General features: G+C 34.0%; 1 protein-coding gene and 1 long non-coding RNA gene across 3 annotated transcripts; both read right to left on the bottom strand.

The window, feature by feature from the left end:
- Nucleotides 1–7115: 7115 nt before the first annotated feature.
- LOC140836045 (uncharacterized) lies at nucleotides 7116–7949 on the bottom strand. Of its 2 annotated transcripts, none has more exons than XR_012118964.1 (3): nucleotides 7732–7949; nucleotides 7508–7558; nucleotides 7116–7419 (listed from the first exon to the last, which is right to left on the bottom strand). It is a non-coding gene; the product is annotated as an uncharacterized lncRNA (long non-coding RNA). The 2 variants fall into 2 exon arrangements; XR_012118965.1 differs by having other exon boundaries at nucleotides 7508–7545; nucleotides 7734–7949.
- A 631-nt stretch (nucleotides 7950–8580) lies between these two features.
- Nucleotides 8581–12262, bottom strand: LOC140836044 (metal transporter Nramp7.2-like). Its single transcript, XM_073201458.1, has 13 exons — nucleotides 12043–12262; nucleotides 11741–11819; nucleotides 11599–11639; nucleotides 11389–11467; nucleotides 11210–11314; nucleotides 10702–10811; nucleotides 10412–10593; nucleotides 10260–10329; nucleotides 9972–10145; nucleotides 9784–9888; nucleotides 9418–9549; nucleotides 9205–9300; nucleotides 8581–9114 (listed from the first exon to the last, which is right to left on the bottom strand). The coding sequence occupies exons 1-13, from the start codon at nucleotides 12187–12189 to the stop codon at nucleotides 8776–8778; spliced, it is 1659 nt and encodes a 552-aa protein (XP_073057559.1). The 5' UTR covers nucleotides 12190–12262; the 3' UTR covers nucleotides 8581–8775.
- Between the last annotated feature and the right edge of the window lie 7676 nt (nucleotides 12263–19938).

Genomic DNA, 19938 nt, shown 5'->3' with positions numbered 1-19938 from the left:
TTTCAAATCCATCCATAAATCAAATCATCTCGTCTATAACACATGCTTAAAGTTTGGTATAAACTATGCATGGTGAATATTTTTTTCTTACCTAAAATCCTCGCATTATTTTCAACATATTATTCTATTTTAAAAGGGTAAAAAATTAATATTTATTCTTAAAATTATTCAAAATAATCCATCATTTGTAAATATGCTTTTTTTTTCCTTTCTAATAAATATTTTCTATTAATAAGTTTTTCGTAATTTAGTAGAAAATGACAAATTTTTAATCCATTTAAATAGCGTAAAAAAAAAAAACTGGGCAACCAAGTTGATATGAGGGATATTTTTATTTTTCCCTTTTTTCATCAGAAATAATTTCATCCGGAATATTATAAGAACTAAATTCTAGAATGAGATATAAACTCACAAATCACTATTAAAAACTTGTAAAATATTTAAGATTATTTTAGTCAATCAAGCGCCGGCCTACATGGTCTTCTTAGGTATGTCCAATATTAACTTAAAAAGCTACCACTCTCTTTGAACAAGTGAGCCACGGAGATGACCACTTTCGCAATGAACTTGTTAATAATTTTTCGCATTGAGCAGGGATTTATGAATTTAGGGCTTGCTGAACGATTTTTCGTCCGAAATCAAATACAAATCTTGTGAAGACCCAAAGAATTAACACACAAAGCCATGAATTAAAAACACATTCAAGCCATGAATTCAAAGAGGAATTTGAAGAGTCATAACAATATGTTAATGGTGTTTGAGGCCATTAAGAAGGCCATAAACATGGTTGTAATTGTAGTCTTTTCACTTCCCTTCAACGAGCTTATAAGTAATGGTCAAAAGGTGGGAGAAATCACACCTTCCAGCAGCATTTCAGCAACTCATTCTTGTCCAGTTTCGAAGCACAGCAACAGCCGAATTCTTGTCCGATTCGACACAGTCCAGCAGCTTTCGTGTCCGAATTTTAGTTATATATATATATATATTGACATACTTATTCTTCGTAAGTGTGTCCACATTTGCTTAAAAATAAATTATGTTCTTGAAATTCGATCGTCATGGCATATTCGTTTCTATTTGTTATGAAAATCCTTGAACAATTTGTTGTTGATATTAGTTATAATATTGAAAACATTTTTGAAATATTTGAAATGTACTGTAATGATTCGAATTAGAAATGACAAGAAAATTCCGATATTTGATATGTTTTATTTAAGGCCTTGATGAAGTGGGATATTATAACTGTTTTTTGGCATCGTCCTTTAGAGGAGTAACATATAGGGGACTGATCAGTAAACCATGAAAATGAGATGATTTTCAGTGCTGTGTTTGTATTTTGTTCGTATTCACTTCAACATGCTTATAATGGAAATAATGATAATGTGTTCGTATAAATATAACCTTGATATTCGTTATGCCCGATCGACCCCCATTTACTGAGTATTCCCCAAATACTCACCCCTTATATTCTCACCCCAGATAAGAACGAGGAACAAATCGAAGAAAAAGAAAAAGAATAGTTTTGGGGATGGTGATGAATCCAATCCAACTCAAGACCAGTTTTATTATTCTGCTTTTTAGTTTTATTGTCACGTTTTACGCTTCCGCATTTCGTTTTAATCGCATTATAAAGACAATTATTGATTTATGTAATAGACTGAAATTTGGCTATTTGATGTACTACGTGACTTATTGTTACACGATTTTAAGTTGTTAAACAACGTCGATGACATGTCTCATTTTCGGAACGTGGCATTCTCTCTCTTCTTTCATTTGAAGAGATTAGAGCTGAAGTTAGGGGTGTCAAAAATGAACCCGACACGCTAACCCGACACGGGACGACACGAAAAATATCGGGTTTGGGTTGGGGGTTTTCGGGTTCGGGTCGAAACGGGTCGACCCGAATGCAAACCCGAAAAAAAAAAATTTCTCGGGTGGGTTCGGGTTGCCCCGGGTTGAACTGAAAAAAATATCAGGTCACCCAATGACCCGACCCACCCGACCCACCCAACCCATCATGTTTTTTTTTAAAAAAATTTTACAATTTATATAACTATTTTCTAGACCCAGAATATAATAGCGACGGATTTTGACTACAACCGTCGCTAATAGCGACGGGTACTAACAAAACCGTCGCCGATCAAGATCGGCGACGTTTTTATTAATACCTGTCGCTACTTAGCGACGGTTTGTATAAAATGTCGCTAATTTTGCGACGGTTTCAACAAAAACTGTCGCAAATATTTTTTTTTAAATGTTATAATTATTTAAATCTGAAATACAAATATATTGTGCTGTATAATCCAAAAAAAATTAACAAAATTTGAGAAATGTAATCATATTATTAATCTGTAAATAATAATACAAGTGTTTCATACAAAATGAATTAGCCATGTAACGCTCCATCTCCTCCTGTGATGTTGATTTAAAATGAATCAAATTGAATTTTTTTAATGTAACGTTGATGAAAATAACGAAATTTAATAAACTTACGTGGAGGAGGCGGGATCGCGTGTCAACGAAAGATCCATCTACATGTTGATGTGTGTGAACGTATAGCTCCCATGATTTTGAAATGCATCGTTCGCATCAATTTGATTATGCTCAGTATTTGGCTCAACATCAGTGACATAAGCTCGCCTACGTAGAGTACTCACATGTATCCAATCTGATTCTGCTCTCTTTGTTGTTGGATAAGTCAAATACACAACTTGCGAGACTTGCGTAGGAAATACAAATGGTTCGTAGTATTCAAGACTCTTTTTTCGATTGACATCAACAATTTTGTACTTTTTATTAGGAACCACAAATTGTTTCTAATTTCGTCTAAATATGGTTTGTTCTGACATTTTTTTTGATTGTAAGGATAACGGATATATCAATTTAATAAACACTCAGGATGACTAAGTGCAAATGTTAAAAACGACTCTAAACGCGACAATTTATAGACAGTTTGCTAAAACCCCGAACCCTAAACCCTAAACCCTAAACTATTAGCGACTGTTTGCTAAAACCGTCGCTAATACCCTAAACCCTAAACTATTAACGACGGTTTACTAAAACAGTCGCTCATATAAATCGGCGACGGTTTAATTTGCGACGGTTTAAATGAAAACCGTCGCTATATAGGCTGCTAAACGATTATATTTTTTTCTATATTTATTATTATTTTTTATTTTTTCGATTTTTTTTCATTAATTTTTTTTAAAAAAAATAAAAAAAAATCGGGTTAGACGGGTTGAGTTGGGTTAGACGGGTTCGTGTTCGGGTTGGGGGGTTTTGGGTTGCTTCGGGTTCGGGTTGAAAAAAAAAAAAAAAAATTCGCGGGTTGACCCGCAACCCGACCCAACCCACCCGATTGACACCCCTAGCTGAAGTTGAAGCAATTTGTGGAAGCAGAGTTATTATTAATGAGAGAGTGTGAACAGATGGAAATGACACGGCAGAGGATTGCTGCAGAGCGGTCTCTGATAATGTCAGCTCAATTTGGAGCAACAGTAATTTCTCAAACTGTGGGCCTACCTGCAGTTGGTTCTGCCATCTTAAACGGAAACAGTATGCTACAAATTCGAGGAAATGAACAGCCCTTAGTTTCACGGTATCACAATAATCAACCATTATATCCACATCTGTCACCCATACAGCTACAGGGAATGTATGGGATCGAACCAAGGGTGCCCGTTTCATCTATTCAAGCATCATCATCTGGTTCTGATACTATGTTTGATCCGTCATCGAATTCTCTGCCTTCTCATGGCCATCAAATACTTGGATCATTATCTGGGACTAAATCTGATCTAGCATAAGTTAAAGTGATGCATAGGCTGGTATAAGTTTGCTCACTTCATGAATAAAAATAAGAAAATAAAGGAGCAGAAAATCTCAGCGGTGATACGCGAATCTTGCTTGTAAAATGTGTTTCCCTCGCGTTTTCTCCCAAGCCGCCGCCGTCATCAATATGATTTAAAAATTCTATACTACATAATTTTGTTCTTGAAAATATTGCGGAAAATCACTTCAAAATTTATTCGTCCCAATAGTCTTTTCCATTCTTTTCATGATTATTCGTCTCAATCAATGTTCTTGAAAATATTGTGGAGTTTTTTAGATTTGACAAGATTTAATTTCTTTTCATCCACAAATGTATCAAGTTTAATTTATTTTTCTTCATAATTTAACTTAAATTTATTTAATTTCTTTATATATATATATATATATATATATATATATATATATATATGTATGTTTGTTGGTAACAAAATATATACCGTAAGAATAAGTTTCTAATGTTAAAATTAAAATAAAAGTTAGTATAATTATAAAAAAAAATTGCATTTCAAAATATTTATATAGGACTTTTGAAATTTTGATTTTCAATTCCTCTGCATTTATAATTCCCTAGGATGGAGCACGTGCGTTGCACGTGAAACGTAATTGTCGGTGATTTATTTGAAAGGAGTATACATGAATATGTGTATTTTCTGAGTTTGAGTAATATTAACTTTTTTCTTAATGATAATGAAATTCCATGTAATATATTAGGAATGTTGGATTATGAGCAATTATGTTTTTTTAAGCAACAAAAGTTGAAAGAGGCTCCTATAAGTGTCTTGATTGATATGCTCAATATAATTTGCAAATGGCTTGATTGGTATCCTCCATATAATTTGCATACATACATATGTGATGCTCCAAAAGTTATTTTCCCTATTTTTCTGTTTTGATTTGAAATTTTCTTAGCAAATCCTTTGAATTGGATGCAGCTTGCGATCTTATCCTTTTTGTATAATCTCTCAATGTTTCATCGTCGTTGATCTCTATTTGCTTCTTATTTCCTTTGGTGTTTTTGGCGAGTTTTATTGATGATGCATTTGTTCCCTTCTTGTCTTCTATGATGATAGATTGAGATCCTGGCTTACTTTTTTTCGTCAATTTCTATTTTCTGATCTTCTTTTCTCTGTTCAAATTGTCATCGATTTTGTCAACACCTTCAGCTTCTATAGAACATATGGGACCACGTTTGTCGATGAAGTGATTTAACTTAAACGAGACTTTGTAGTTTTCATTCAGCAATGCATCAACGAGATTTGTAATTGTGGTATCAGGGGCAAGCTGAAGGCAATAAGAAACAAAAAAGTTTAGATTTATTGTGATGATAAGAATTATTACCTATATGAAATAAATTGTAATATTTTGTTTTTACTTGATTATGAATCTTTACATAGTCTTCAACAGGATATCCAATTAATGCCTCAACAACTTCTTCAAAGATTGTAATCCTTGCAATCTTTGTTCCATCATACAACAAAAATGATAATCTATACCTGGAAGATTGAATTTGTAGTGTTCAATATCAATGTTAGATACATAAATATATGGCAGATGTAAAATTTTGAATACATAGTATTACCTGGGAACTATCTGGACTTGTAATTTTAAGCAATTTAGACAAGTAAGGCCATTTGACATTTTTGTACCCGCTTTGAGACAATGATCACAAGCTTCGTAGTATGGTAAAGAACCATTCTCAATCTCCTTGATAGTTCCTAGCAAATAGTAATATGCATTCTATATTTGAAAAAAAGTTTGATCATTAATGATAATTTGAATTTGTAATGTTTTTTGTTTTATTTAAGGATGATCATTAACACCGATTAATAAATATGAGTTCTCTACAACTGGAATAAGCAGACTAAATTCAATAAGACATGTGTAGAAATAAATACTCAAACCTCCATTAAAATTGCCTCCTTTTTAATCACTTCGTCAATTGTTGCACACTTAGAGTCAACAAACATTTTCTTCATCCAAATAGTAATTAGTTTTTTGCGCCTCTCTTCTGCGTCCAGCCTGTTTATTAATATTTGTTCGAAAACAAGTAATAGATTTTTTTAGGAAAAAGAGATGAAGGAGTCTGAATATATGAGGAAATTAAATTCATAATTATTGGTAATAGACAAAAATGATGATTAATATCTTTTGACACATATATTAATGTTAATGCGGAGATTTAAACGCCAAATTTGAAACTGTTAAAATGAGAAGAAATTTTTTTTTGATGAGTTATCAGATCCATGATAGTTGATATAGAGAAGTCGTAATTTACCATGAGTTTGCAGCATCTGTCTGGGTGCATAGAGGGTTGAAAAAAACAGATGTAGTTTGCGTTGATTTCAACTGATATACTCCTGTTTGATATTAGAAGGGAAAATTGATGGGTTTTGTTGGAAAAAGAAAGAAGATATCAATTATTGAACAACATATGCAATTAGTATAAGCAAATATGTAAAAAACTTAATTTATCAAGGACGAGCTCAGTTTTTTACCTCAGTGTTGGGCAACTCATTTATATCTCCTTTGGGCTAAATTTATACTGTAAAAAATTGTTGGCTGAAATAGGTGACTTATAATTGTCTTTTATGTCATGATAATATTTTAATCTTGGAAATTATATAAAAATACATGGCTACCTACGATCAATTCCAGATTTCAGAATGTGTTGTTGCCAACCAACATCACCACAGGGGAAAAACAACGGATATTGTAGTGGATCATAGCATCCAAAGTAAGGTTTTATCATATGCACATGTCCATATGCGTGAACAACAATATCTCGGTCATAAGGATTATTAGCATTGTCATTACCCTCCACCCATATAGCAGCAACCTGATCGGCGGATGGGCTATTATAACGCCTATGATCGATAGATACATCTTTGCAAATATGCAACCTCAGATTCTTTACAGAAGGATATTGCTTAATCCTCTTTAGGAGCTGAGCATAGGGATTCACTTTTAATATATCCATCAACGAAGCCATGGTAGATTCATTGACGGCTTCTTCACCAACAACAGATATTCTATTACGTAGCTCATTGTCACTGTCCCAAAAATAAAGTTGGAAATATTTAGGACCATCATCGCTGGGCACAAGAGGTGGCAAAGAATGAAACACCTGTCCCGATACACGAAATATATACATTCCACGATTAAGAGACACAAGATCTTTATCAAGCGAACTACGAATGATGTGAATGAAAACAAACTATTATACAACCGAATTTTTCGGCGAAACGAAATAGCTGAAGGACACGATACAACAGTAAAGACGCGATCGGATAATAGGGGAAGTGAGCTGAATTTTTCCAGAACCACAACAAAACGTAGGGGATTCATGTTGAAACCTCCATGCTCCACAATAGCGACATTTTGGAACCACGGGAAAATTCTGCAAGTGATCGATGTCCTGCTCGATAACTTGAGGAAAACAAAAAAGTGATAAAATATACAAGGAGAGATTCCAGAAAAACAACCTTCATCTGAAAAAACAAGGAAATCAACCAATACCAAGAATACGAAAACAAAACAGACAATGGATTAAGCATCCCTGACCAATAGACGAACTACCAATTGCACAACCTGTGATTTGCAGATAACAGAGATGAAAGCATTTGTGAAACCCATGAATCCATTTCGGATTTTAAGAACTATAATTACAGAAGCTAACCAGTCTTAGTAGAAAGTGTGTTCTCGCAACTCGACGAACTCCAACATTTCACTGCCAAAACACGAGGGAATGAGTGAGGAAGAACTAAAGAATAAAAACCAGTAAAACAACAAGGAAGATGCGAGCAAGAGAATGGGAGAAAGTAACACACCAACTGCTGGTTTTAAAAATCGAAAACAACGGGAAGCCATAAAAATGAATGAAACAAAGTAAACGAGAGCAACACCTGGAGACGAAAGCAGAATTCGGTCTAGGATTTCGACCATGAGCCATGACTGGAAACAAAAGGCAAGCGTGAAATGGGGTGGAGTGACGGCAGAGAAGAAGAAGCCACATGCAGCCAAGGAACAAAAACGAATTTGTGTATGAGGTGCTGGGGAAACACGGTAGGCAAATAGACGTACAACCAACATAACGACAATAAGGAGTCAGGACTTAAACACAGATAATTTTTTGATTAATAATTAATATGAGTATTAATGATATTAATTAATAATGCTGAAACTGTAGGAGAAAAAGAAAGCTCTTGGAGTGAAGGGAAGCCAACAAGTCGGATAATTAAATAATAATTAATTAATAATTACTATTATTATTAAAACACAATTAATAAATAATAATACTTAAATACTTAAAATATTGTAATATTAAAGTGTTGGAATATTAATAACTAATACTTAGAGAAAAAAAGCAATGGGATAATATTAATAAAAATAATAATAATACATTATTAAAACACAATTAACAAATAATAACACGTACATACTTAAAATATTGGAATATTAAAGTGTTGGAATTATTATTAAAACGCAATTAATAAATAATAATACTTAAATACTTAAAATATTGGAATATTAAAGTGTTGGAATATTAATAGCTAATATTTAGAGAAAAAAGGCAATGAGGTAATATTAATAAAAAAAATAATAATACATTATTAAAACACAATTAATAAATAATAATACGTAAATACTTAAAATATTGGAATATTAAAGTGTTGGAAGCAATGAGGTGCTATATTTGTTAGTTAATAAATAAATAAATAATAATAATAAATTCTACAAACGAGACAGATATAATCAAATTAATATTTTACTTACCATGCACATTTTAATTTAAAACTTGATTTTATTTTATCCAAAGTAATTGCACAACATAATATATCATGTTCCATTAGGCTACTACCACTTCAAATTCTTAGAAAAACAAGCACAAACTTCCTTGTAAATTTAAAAATGATCTTCATCCCCTATTTTCTTGGAAAAACAATTTTATTGGGGCAGTGGGATATCCGCAAGGTCCTCTCTAAATGGAACTTGTTGCATTTCAACTCTTCCACTTGTGCTCAAGTGCCCACCCTCCATTTGGGTTTGAGTCACTGTGTCGAACTTCGCCGGCTCGACGAACGTCATAACCTTGTCTTTTCGGAAAATAAGATAGATCACAGATATTATGTAGATCGCCATGAGTGGAAATACAACGATTCCGATGAACACATTCCCGATTTTGGGCAAACTATTGTGGATAATCCAACCCACAAATGCTGTGCTTAGATAGTAGATGTTGATGCCTATGATTCCAAGCGCCAATATCCATGATATCACTATAATCTGTCATTTTTTCATATATGTGATTACATCCACTAAAATCTTGGGAAAAATTTAATAGAAACACATGTTATACTAGGACGATAAACTTACATAAATCGAATTCTTGTGAGGTCCCATCTTGGTGGATGTGCTGCTAAATTTAAGAAGCGGGATAAGAGCAAAAGGAAGTTCAAAAGACAATATCATCTGCAAAAACAAAACAAAAAATATACAATATGAAATATTATTTGAATTAGAAGATTATATAATTTGATATAATTTTAAAACTCGGAGTAATTTGTTAAATAAATTATGAGTACAAACCGATGCAATGACGATTAATCGGCCAGATGCATGAGATCCTCCAACGATTGAAACAATTAGACTGGGTATTATAGCAATGCACCTCGTCACCAAGTTTCTAAGCCATGTTCTCATCTTGAGATCCAAGAAACCCTGATGAAATTCCAAGTATACAAATGAAATATCTTTTTGTTTCCCACTTAATCATCGATTCGTGGATCATCAGCAACTGAATTAATATAGATTAATCATTTTCGTAAAAAACGCTATAAAAATTATAGATCATATTAATCTTGCTATAGCTTGTGGTACGGTCTTGTGGATTCGAGGCTGTAAGCAATACAATTTAAAGTAACCAAAAGTTTTTATCTAATTGTACGTACGTACCTGCATGATGAATTGTCCCGCATAAGTTCCAGTAATGGTAGAACTTTGTCCCGAGGCTAGCAATGCAATTGCATAAACCGTTGAACTTGATTTACCCAAAACATTCTGTTACCACGTACAAAAACATATATATTAAAAAGCAGTACTCATATATATTTATTTCAGTTTATTCAAAAAATTTGAGTGACCTTGAGCAGGAACGAAGCAGAATTGAGTGTTAAATCCTGGCAAATATCTGCATTATCATGGGAGAGATCGTCGGCTAAGCAAACCGCGGCAGATACAGAAATGATTGCAACATTGATCAGAAAGGCTACGAAGAGTGCAAATCCACTTTCGATCAAAAAGTATCGGCATGCATCCTGACATTCATAAAATCGATTGTCGAATTATTTGGGATCTGCGCAAATGTTTATTTCTTAATAATAATAATAAAGTCTTTTTTTTTTTTGAAATAATTTCCAAATTTGACTTACATTGATGCCTCGAACTGAGTTGGGTATCTTCCTCGTGAGGACAAGTGCAGAATGAAGGAAAAGATTATGCCTGCATGCGTATAAATCGATTAAATAAATCAATAAAATTATTATCTTTTATTGTGAATATTGATAGGATTAACCCATCGTACGGCATGACTAGAGCCCCAATCAGCGCAATAGCATCGCCAGTGGCACCTTGGCCTATGAGCTTAGGCACAAACATTCCTTTCATCACATCGGCTGCGGGTGGCTTAACATAACTCAACTCCGCGAAAAAGCAAGCCGCCATCACGAATACTAACGTTGCTATTAAAAGTTCCAGTTTTCTCACCTGTTCCAATGTTCAATTTATCCGAGATATAATATAAATTAATATTTGAAATGGAATCTTTTTAAACATGACCAGTGTGTCCAAATTTCTGAATTAATCTTGACTTACCCCATATCTTTGGAGCCCGATCAAGAGGAGCGTGCTGCAGCCGGTGCACAGCACCCCAACCCAAACTGGTATGTGAAACAATATGTTGAGAGCAAATGCCGTCCCAATCACTGTCCAAAAGTTTAATGAATTATTATTACAATTATTAATTTCTAGCATTTATCACATTGCGAAGATTCATGCATGCATCTTAAAAGTCGCTCTTCCCTAAAAAAACATAAAAATAATTTAATTTAATGTCTCGATTATTTTAATCGATTTTCTAATCTTGTGCTGAATACATAAGTATTCTTAATGAAAAATAACTAAAATCGTCAAAAATCGAGAGATAATTAATTAATATTGAAATTTGATAATCTAGATAATCAAAATCATAAAGTGATTTTAAACATATATGATAAAAAAATATAATTTTTAACAAAAAAATTATAATAATATATATTGAAAGTATTCCATTTAATAACAAAAGTATATGAAAAACTGATTTACAACTTATGCAAGTACATACCTTCGGGAATGTCTGCAGCTATGACGGCGACCTCAGCCAGCAGCCATAAACAATATCTCACGAGTGTCGAGTACTCCGCTCTGCATAACTCAGACAAGTGTTTGCCTGAAGATCAAAATTAAACCAAACCCAAAAACTTATTAAATATCGATTTCATGCTAGAAATCCTTAAATCTGACCTGTGCTAACCCCAAGATTTGCAGCAAGGGATTGAATTATGAGAGCAAATATTAATCCGATAAGGACCACCCATAGTAACTGCAAAATTCATTAATAATATACTGATACCGACAAATAAGATCTGTCATGTGTGTGTGTGTGTGTATAGATGTGTGTGTATTTGTTTGTAAATTTTTTTTATATATTTGAGTACAGAGTTGACTAATTACTTCATATCCATGGTTTGCTCCTGCTTGTAAATCGGTTTCCACTGTCACAATGAAAGAATTCCATGCAGTATTAATTATCGTTAGCAAACAATAAATGAATAAAATAGTGAAATAATTGTGTTGAATAATTGGTGAGACTTACAGTTTCCAGGATCGAGGTAAGCTAAAGAAACCAAGAAACCTGGGCCAACATACGACAAGAAGTTTCTCCATCCTGGTTTCTGTATCGTAGTTTCCGAAACATAAATCAAGATCCATTTCAACAAATATTAAATCGTTCAAATTTCTCCTAAAGATTTCCCATAATTTTTTTGAAAGGCGTAAGGAAAGTTCTCATTAATGCACTAAATTATTCTTGGAATTTCTTTGACGAAATCGCCAAAGCAAAAAAGGAAAATTTATGAGGAGAAAACAATCTTAAATATGGAGAGAGAAGAAAGGCACCCGTTGCACATGGTATTCTTCTTCCCCATCAAAACGTTTGCTGTCGGAGATCACGCCGCCGGCGGGAGGTGTCCCCGCCGCGGATACTTCCCGGCCGCGGCTGTTCCTCCCACCACTTTGCAGCTCTTCCTGTTGCAAGCTTCCCATTCTCCTCTCCCTGATAAAATTACAGTGTCTGTAATTTTTTATCTTTTTTTTCCTCCTAATTATATTTAATGGATTTCCTTTGGACCTTTTTACTTGTTTCACTGGCAATCCGCTTATTTATAGCCATTAACAGTGTGTTTGTTGCGATTTGGGATGGAAATCCTTTTGAAGTGATCAAAAAAAAAATTCGAATTTGTTTATAATTTTATTGATTTCATTGGATTTCAACGAGAATATCCAAATCCATCGAATTTGATAAGATTTGGTGAGATTTGGATTTTAAAAACATACAATTACTTTTTTATCCAATAAAATTGATTTGGGGAAGTTCTTTGCTTCACAACAACGCCTCTCCCTCGTTTTTTTTTTTTTTTTAAATTCAAGAAACCTCCTAATTGCTAAGTAATCAAGCCACCCATATTTGAATTCAAAGCACACAATTTTGGAATTCAACAACACAATTAACACATGTGTTGATTAGTCAAAAATAATGAGGTAAGCCATGAGGTTTTATTTTTTGTTTTTTCCCTAAACTTTTCCTATAAATACCCATCCATTCTTCATTTCAAAATCACACCAAAAACACAAATCCTCTCATCTACAATCATAAGTGTAGAAGTGAGATAAAGGATTTAGTGTGAGATTTCTTAAGGAGTGTTTATCCTTGGAAGGAATAGGATTAGTGGAGAGAAAGTGAGTGTTAAAATCAGAGTGTTCTGAGTGAAATACTTTGTATTCTCAATTCTCTTGTCTTCTTTGTTATTAATAAAGAAGTGATCTCCTTGAGAGGTTTAGAGTGGACGTAGCCCAATCTTGGGGTGAACCACTATAAATATTGGTGTCCATCTTATTTATTGTTGATATCACTTATGATGTTCCGCTGCGATGTTACCTCGTTTATTTCCCTGATATCCCAACAACTGGTATCAAAGCCAGGTTCTCAAATACTATAGGAAGTCCTCGTATGCTCTGTGGTTGCAGCTTAGTCTGAACTTCCACATCAGAAAAGGCTTTCTAGACAGTATTAGGGAAGTGGTTCTTTTGTGTTCAGGCTTTGACGATTATTCGTTGGTAGCATTCACAAAAGATGGAGGTACGCACAAGCAAGATGATTAGCCTTAATGGCTCAAATTATCAACTTTGGAAAAGTAAGATGAAAGATCTTCTATTCGTCACCAAGATGCACTTACCGGTGTTCAGCGAGTCTAAACCAGATGATAAATCAGATGCTGAATGGAACTTCGAGCACGAGCAAGTCTGCGGGTACATCCGACAATTTGTCGATGACAACGTGTATAATCACATCTCTAACGAGACACATGCTCGTACGCTTTGGACAAAGTTGGAGACACTATATGCCTCCAAAAGTGGTAACAACAAATTGTTCTATTTGAGCAAGCTTGTCCAGGTTCGATACAAAGAAGGAACTCTGGTCGCAGATCATCTGAACGAGATTCAAGGATTCGTGGAGCAGTTATCAAGTATGAGCATAAAACTTGATGACGAGGTGATAGCTCTGATTGTGCTAGCTTCATTGCCAGAGTCTTGGGAGACTCTGAAGGTATCACTCACGAACACAGCACCAGGAGGAGCCGTGAGTATGGACTTCATCAAGAGTGGCATCTTGAATGAAGAGATGAGGCGGAGATCTCAAGGATCCTCTACCTCACAGTCAGATGTTTTGGCTGCTGAGTCAAGGGGGAGAAGCAAGATCAAGAAAAACACAAATCAGAAGCCAAGAAGAAGCAAGTTCTCAGGGAGATATGCCAACATAAAGTGTTATCGCTGTGGAGAAAACGGACATATTAAAAAATATTGTCGGCAACCGAAAAACAAACATGAAACCGACGATGAGCAAACAAACGCCATTGATGAATTCAATGTTGTTCACGAGCTAGAGCAGGAATCCGTAAATTTGACAACTCAAGTAACTAGTTGGGTGATCGATAGTGGAGCAACAGTCCACGTCACATCTCGAAGAGAATGCTTTACATCCTACACACAAGGAGACTTTGGTGTGGTGAGGATGGGGAATAACGACTTATCCAGAGTCGTGGGAAAAGGAGATGTGAGCTTGACTACCGTGGATGGCTCTACACTGATCCTGAAAGACGTCAGGCATGTGCCAGATATGCGCCTGAGTCTGATATCGGTCGAAAGACTCGATGAAGAAGGTTTCTGTACAACCTTCCGAAATGGGGTATGTAAGATTTCAAGAGGATCACTTGTGGTGGCAAAGGGATTAAAGATGTCAAAGCTATATGTAGTTCAGGAAAATCATTCCGAAAGAGTGAACTACGCAGGGGAAGAAAACTCAACAGAGTTGTGGCACCGACGTCTTGGTCACATAAGTGAAAAGAATCTTACACGCCTTGTGAGCAAGCAAGTTCTGCCCGGTATAAAGCAGGTTCATATGAAACAATGCACAAACTGCTTAGCCGGAAAGCAAAACAGGATATCATTCAAAAGTTCACCTCCTAGCAGAGCCGAAAAAATTCTAGATCTGGTGCACTCAGATCTATGTGGTCCGATGCCATTGTCGCTCGGAGGAGCGAGGTACTGGGTAACTTTTATCGATGATCATTCTCGGAAAATTTGGGTGTGGACACTCAAAACCAAGGACCAAGTTGCGGAAACATTCAACAATTTTCTAAACTTGGTTGAACGGCAAACATGCATTAAACTCAAATGTATTCGAACGGATAATGGAGGAGAATACATTGGATCCTTTGATGAGATATGCAAAAAGAACGGAATCAGACATCAAACAACACCACCAAAGACACCACAACTCAACGGATTAGCTGAGAGGATGAATAGAACTTTGGCAGAAAGAGTCAGAAGCATGCTCTCACATTCAAAGCTGACTAAGGAATTTTGGGGTGAGGCCGTGGTTGCTACTGCATATATATTGAATCGCTCACCTTGTGTTCCTCTCAATTATGATGTCCCAGAGCAGGTGTGGCAAGGCAAAGAAGTTTCCTATAATCATTTGCGGGTATTTGGCTGTGTTGCTTATGTTCATATACCAAAGGATGAAAGACAGAAGTTGGATGTCAAAACAAGAAAGTGCATATTTATAGGCTATGGCGAGGATCAACTTGGTTACAAGTTTTACAATACAGATCTCAAAAAGCCTATAAGAAGTCGTGATGCCATATTTCAGGAGAATGAATTCTTGGAGACTGCGGAAAAGGAGAATTCTGGATCTGAACAAGATCTGGAATGGTGGCCTTCAACGGTAAATCCACAACCGGTTGAAGATGAAGAATTGCAGAACGATCATGAAGATGATGATGAGATTCGTGTTCACAGTGAACCACCAGCAGAAAGTTCTCGTGGTACAATGACCACACGTTCTGGAAGAGAAGTGCGACCCTCAACCAGATATTCCTCAAATGAATATATCCTGCTAACTGACGGGGGAGAACCAGAGAGCTTCGAGGAAGCTATTACTAGTGAACACAAGGATAAGTGGATGGAGGCTATGCAAGAAGAAATGCAATCATTGCATGATAATGAGACGTTTGAGCTGGTGAAGTTGCCGAAAGGCAAGAAAGCTTTGAAGAATAAGTGGGTGTTCAGATTGAAGCACGAAGAACACAGTAGTCAACCAAGATTCAAAGCTAGGATTGTCGTCAAAGGTTTCGGACAGAAACACGGGGTCGACTTTGACGAAATATTTTCACCTGTGGTGAAGATGACATCCATCCGGATTGTGCTAGGGTTAGCAGCTGAGCTTGATCTGGAGGTGGAACAAATGGATGTCAAGACCGCATTCCTTCATGGGGATTTGGAGGAAGAAATCTACATGGAGCAACCAGAGGGGTTTGAAGATAAGGGGAAAAAAGACCTTATGTGCAGATTAAAGAAGAGTTTGTACGGTCTCAAGCAAGCACCAAGACAGTGGTACAAGAAGTTTGAATCGGTGATAACTCAACAGGGATTCAAGAAAACCACTGCAGACCATTGTGTGTTTGTCAAAGATACCTCTGATGATGATTTGATGGTGCTTCTACTCTATGTAGATGATATGTTGATTGTTGGCAAAGATGCTTCTGAAATCAAAGGCCTAAAGAAGCAACTAAGCAAGATTTTTTCAATGAAAGACTTGGGGCCAGCAAAAAGAATTATTGGCATGGAAATCCATCGAGACAGGTATGCCAAGAAGACCTGGTTGTCGCAGGAGAAGTATATTGAGAAGGTACTTCAGAGGTTCAACATGGACCAGGCCAAAGCGGTTGGATGTCCTCTTGCCAACCACTTCAAGTTGAACTCAAAGCAGAGTCCTATTACAGAGGATGAGGAAGAAGAAATGAAAAGTGTTCCATATGCTTCAGCTGTTGGAAGTCTGATGTATGCCATGGTATGTACTCGGCCGGATTTAGCTCATTCAGTAAGTGAAGTGAGTAGATTCCTTTCAAAACCGGGAAAGGAACATTGGGCTGCAGTAAAATGGATATTCAGATATCTACGGGGAACCTCTAAACATAGATTGAGTTTTGGAGGATCCAGACTTGAGCTTGTAGGCTACACAGATGCAGATATGGCAGGAGATGTTGACTCCCGAAAATCCACATCAGGATACCTGATTACATTTGCAGGGGGAGCTGTGTCATGGCAGTCAAAGTTGCAAAAGTGTGTAGCATTATCAACCACTGAAGCGGAGTTCATTGCAGCAACTGAGGCATGCAAGGAGTTATTATGGATGAAAGGGTTTTTGGAGGAATTAAGTTTTGTGCAGGATCAATATAAGTTGTTCTGTGATAGTCAGAGTGCAATTCATCTTGGAAAGAATCCTTCAATGCATTCAAGATCAAAGCATATTGATGTACGCTATCATTGGATACGGGATGTATTGGAGAAGAAGTTGTTAAAACTTGAGAAGATTCACACAGATGAAAATGGATCTGATATGATGACCAAGACATTGTCGAAATGGAAGTTGGAATACGTAGAACTGTTGCAGGTTTGATCGAATCACAAAATGGGCTTGAGGGGGAGAATTGCTAAGTAATCAAGCCACCCATATTTGAATTCAAAGCACACAATTTTGGAATTCAACAACACAATTAACACATGTGTTGATTAGTCAAAAATAATGAGGTAAGCCATGAGGTTTTATTTTTTGTTTTTTCCCTAAACTTTTCCTATAAATACCCATCCATTCTTCATTTCAAAATCACACCAAAAACACAAATCCTCTCATCTACAATCATAAGTGTAGAAGTGAGATAAAGGATTTAGTGTGAGATTTCTTAAGGAGTGTTTATCCTTGGAAGGAATAGGATTAGTGGAGAGAAAGTGAGTGTTAAAATCAGAGTGTTCTGAGTGAAATACTTTGTATTCTCAATTCTCTTGTCTTCTTTGTTATTAATAAAGAAGTGATCTCCTTGAGAGGTTTAGAGTGGACGTAGCCCAATCTTGGGGTGAACCACTATAAATATTGGTGTCCATCTTATTTATTGTTGATATCACTTATGATGTTCCGCTGCGATGTTACCTCGTTTATTTCCCTGATATCCCAACACTAATTATGTTTTATTTTTATTTTTGAGAACTTATATAGATTCGTTGATGCAATTGTTATTCAATTCGTTGATGCAATCGTGTTAGATTTCTTAAATATAAAGGATTGCGTTCGTGCAATTGTGTTAGATTGTTTTTGGTTTCTTTATTGATAATTTTTATGGATTTAAATTTTCATATTTTGAATTTGTTCGATGATTTTTTAATTATTATTTTATGTGCACTATGATTAATAAATAATAATTAATTTTTGAATTTACATATATAAATAATAGAGAAGAATTATTAATCTCTAAACTTCTTTGGGTTATTTATGTTTATATGATTTCTAAGGATAGCTTAGTAAAATTTTAGAATTTCAAATTCGAATATTTTTTTTCTCTAAACAAGAAATTAATTTGTAAATACTATTTTTAATTTTTAAATCAAACACCAAATGGAATTTCAAATACTTGAATTTCTAAATCCAATTCCAAATCCAAATTCATATTTTGAAAGAACCAAACACGCTGTGAATTATAATACCGCCGGTTCAAAAACGTACTCTCCTTCCTATTTGTTTATTTAATTTATTTATTTACTCATTTTTTGGATTAAAATAATCTGATTTTTAATATATATATTTAAAAAAAAACTGTTCCATTGACGGGATTTTAGATTTATATTATACAATACAAATTATGGTTCAAAACTTAAATTAAAAAAGACAGTAAAAAAAAAAATCGGTCGTGAATTTCGGTACATTTCCTCATCATGCAAGTAAAAAAAGTTTATTTTCTTGGCTCACAAGCTTATTCAAACTTTTATCGAACCTAAACGATATTAATAAATATGAATTATAAATTTAAATATACATTAAATTCATTAAAAAAATAAATTTTTGGATGACAAATGAGACGGAACGGGACATTTCAAATACGAAACATCTGTCAACTATTTACACATTTGATTTACTTGGGCCTCGGCGTGGTTCTTTTTTATATTAAATATGTTTCTTTATCCATTCTTATATTATTAATATAAAATCTTATTCTAAACTAACTTAAGAGAGTGTATTCAATCTAGGAGATTTATTGACTTTTAATTACTTTTGTAGATTAGGAGTCCGTTTGGTATAAGAAGCTACAATTAAAAAAGTGCTTTTTTTAAAAAAAAAGTGCTTTTTTAATTTTTAACTTGTTTGGGTGGGCTTCTAGTGCTTAAAAAAGCACTTATTTAATTTGAAAATAGAGCTTTTTTAAAAGCCCTATTTTAGAGCTTTTTCCACTAGCTTTTTCAATAACCTAAATTAATGAGTTAAAAAAGCACTTTAATGATATGTATCCAAACACATTTATTAATTTAAAAAGTGCTTTTTATCTATTCATCCAAACACAATATTAACACAACTTTTACTTAAAAAAACACTTTTAAAAAGTTAAGTTAAGTGATATTCAACATTGAGTGATAGATTTCACGGAGTTTTAAAAGTTAAGTGATATTCAACATTGACTTTTAAAAACTATATAAAAGTCTAGAGGTATTCAAATTTTCAATAGATTTTTAATAACTTCATGAAATTCGTTAACATACAAACATTAAAGCCTAAGGTACAACTATAAATTGTTAAAAATTATATTTGGTTCAACCCAAAGATTTGGATGGATTTTTAAAACTTAAAAATTGTATTTTACTTTCATTTAATAAATTTTATTTTAATATCATAAGAAATTTTGAATTCTAAATTTGATTTTGTGATTTTTAATTTATTATTTATACAAATTAATGTAATATTCAATAATAATAAAAGATGATCCAAAAAATGTCTTTTAATGATTAACAATTGAATAGTCTCGCAACAACCATGATTTTTTAAATTTTTTTAGCAATTTCAATTAATGTGTAAGCTATGATATTTTTATACAAAATTATATCCATATAATGATAAATAATATTTTTTTCACATGTATATTATCAATTCAAAAAAAAAAATGTTACAGATTAATCAATTGATTTATTTAAAAATTTACAAATATGCATACAAACCTACATAGATACATATGTAAGAATTAAATGATTTAAATTTTAAATAAGTAAATTTACTTATTAATATAAATATTGAAAAATATTTCAAATTGAATATGTTATATGTCAACTAATTATTAGTTCATAATATGTTATAATTAAGTATAAAATTTATAAAATTCTATAAAAAAATTCACAAAAGTCAATAAAAATCTT

The sequence above is a fragment of the Primulina eburnea genome, chromosome 7 (genome assembly GCF_022965805.1).
Source record: "Primulina eburnea isolate SZY01 chromosome 7, ASM2296580v1, whole genome shotgun sequence".
Taxonomy (NCBI): Eukaryota; Viridiplantae; Streptophyta; class Magnoliopsida; order Lamiales; family Gesneriaceae; genus Primulina; species Primulina eburnea.
Note: the sequence above shows the minus strand (reverse complement) of the source record. Positions and strands in the feature narration are given on the sequence as shown.

Coding starts and splice junctions, on each gene's coding strand:
- LOC140836044 (XM_073201458.1), bottom strand. CDS start 12,189: ATGGGAAGCTTGCAACAGGAAGAGCTGCAAAGTGGTGGGAGGAACAGC. Junction 10,146..10,259: donor ACTCAGTTCGAGGCATCAAT/GTAAGTCAAATT, acceptor TATGAATGTCAG/GATGCATGCCGATACTTTTT. Junction 9,115..9,204: donor CTCACAAGAATTCGATTTAT/GTAAGTTTATCG, acceptor AAAAAATGACAG/ATTATAGTGATATCATGGAT.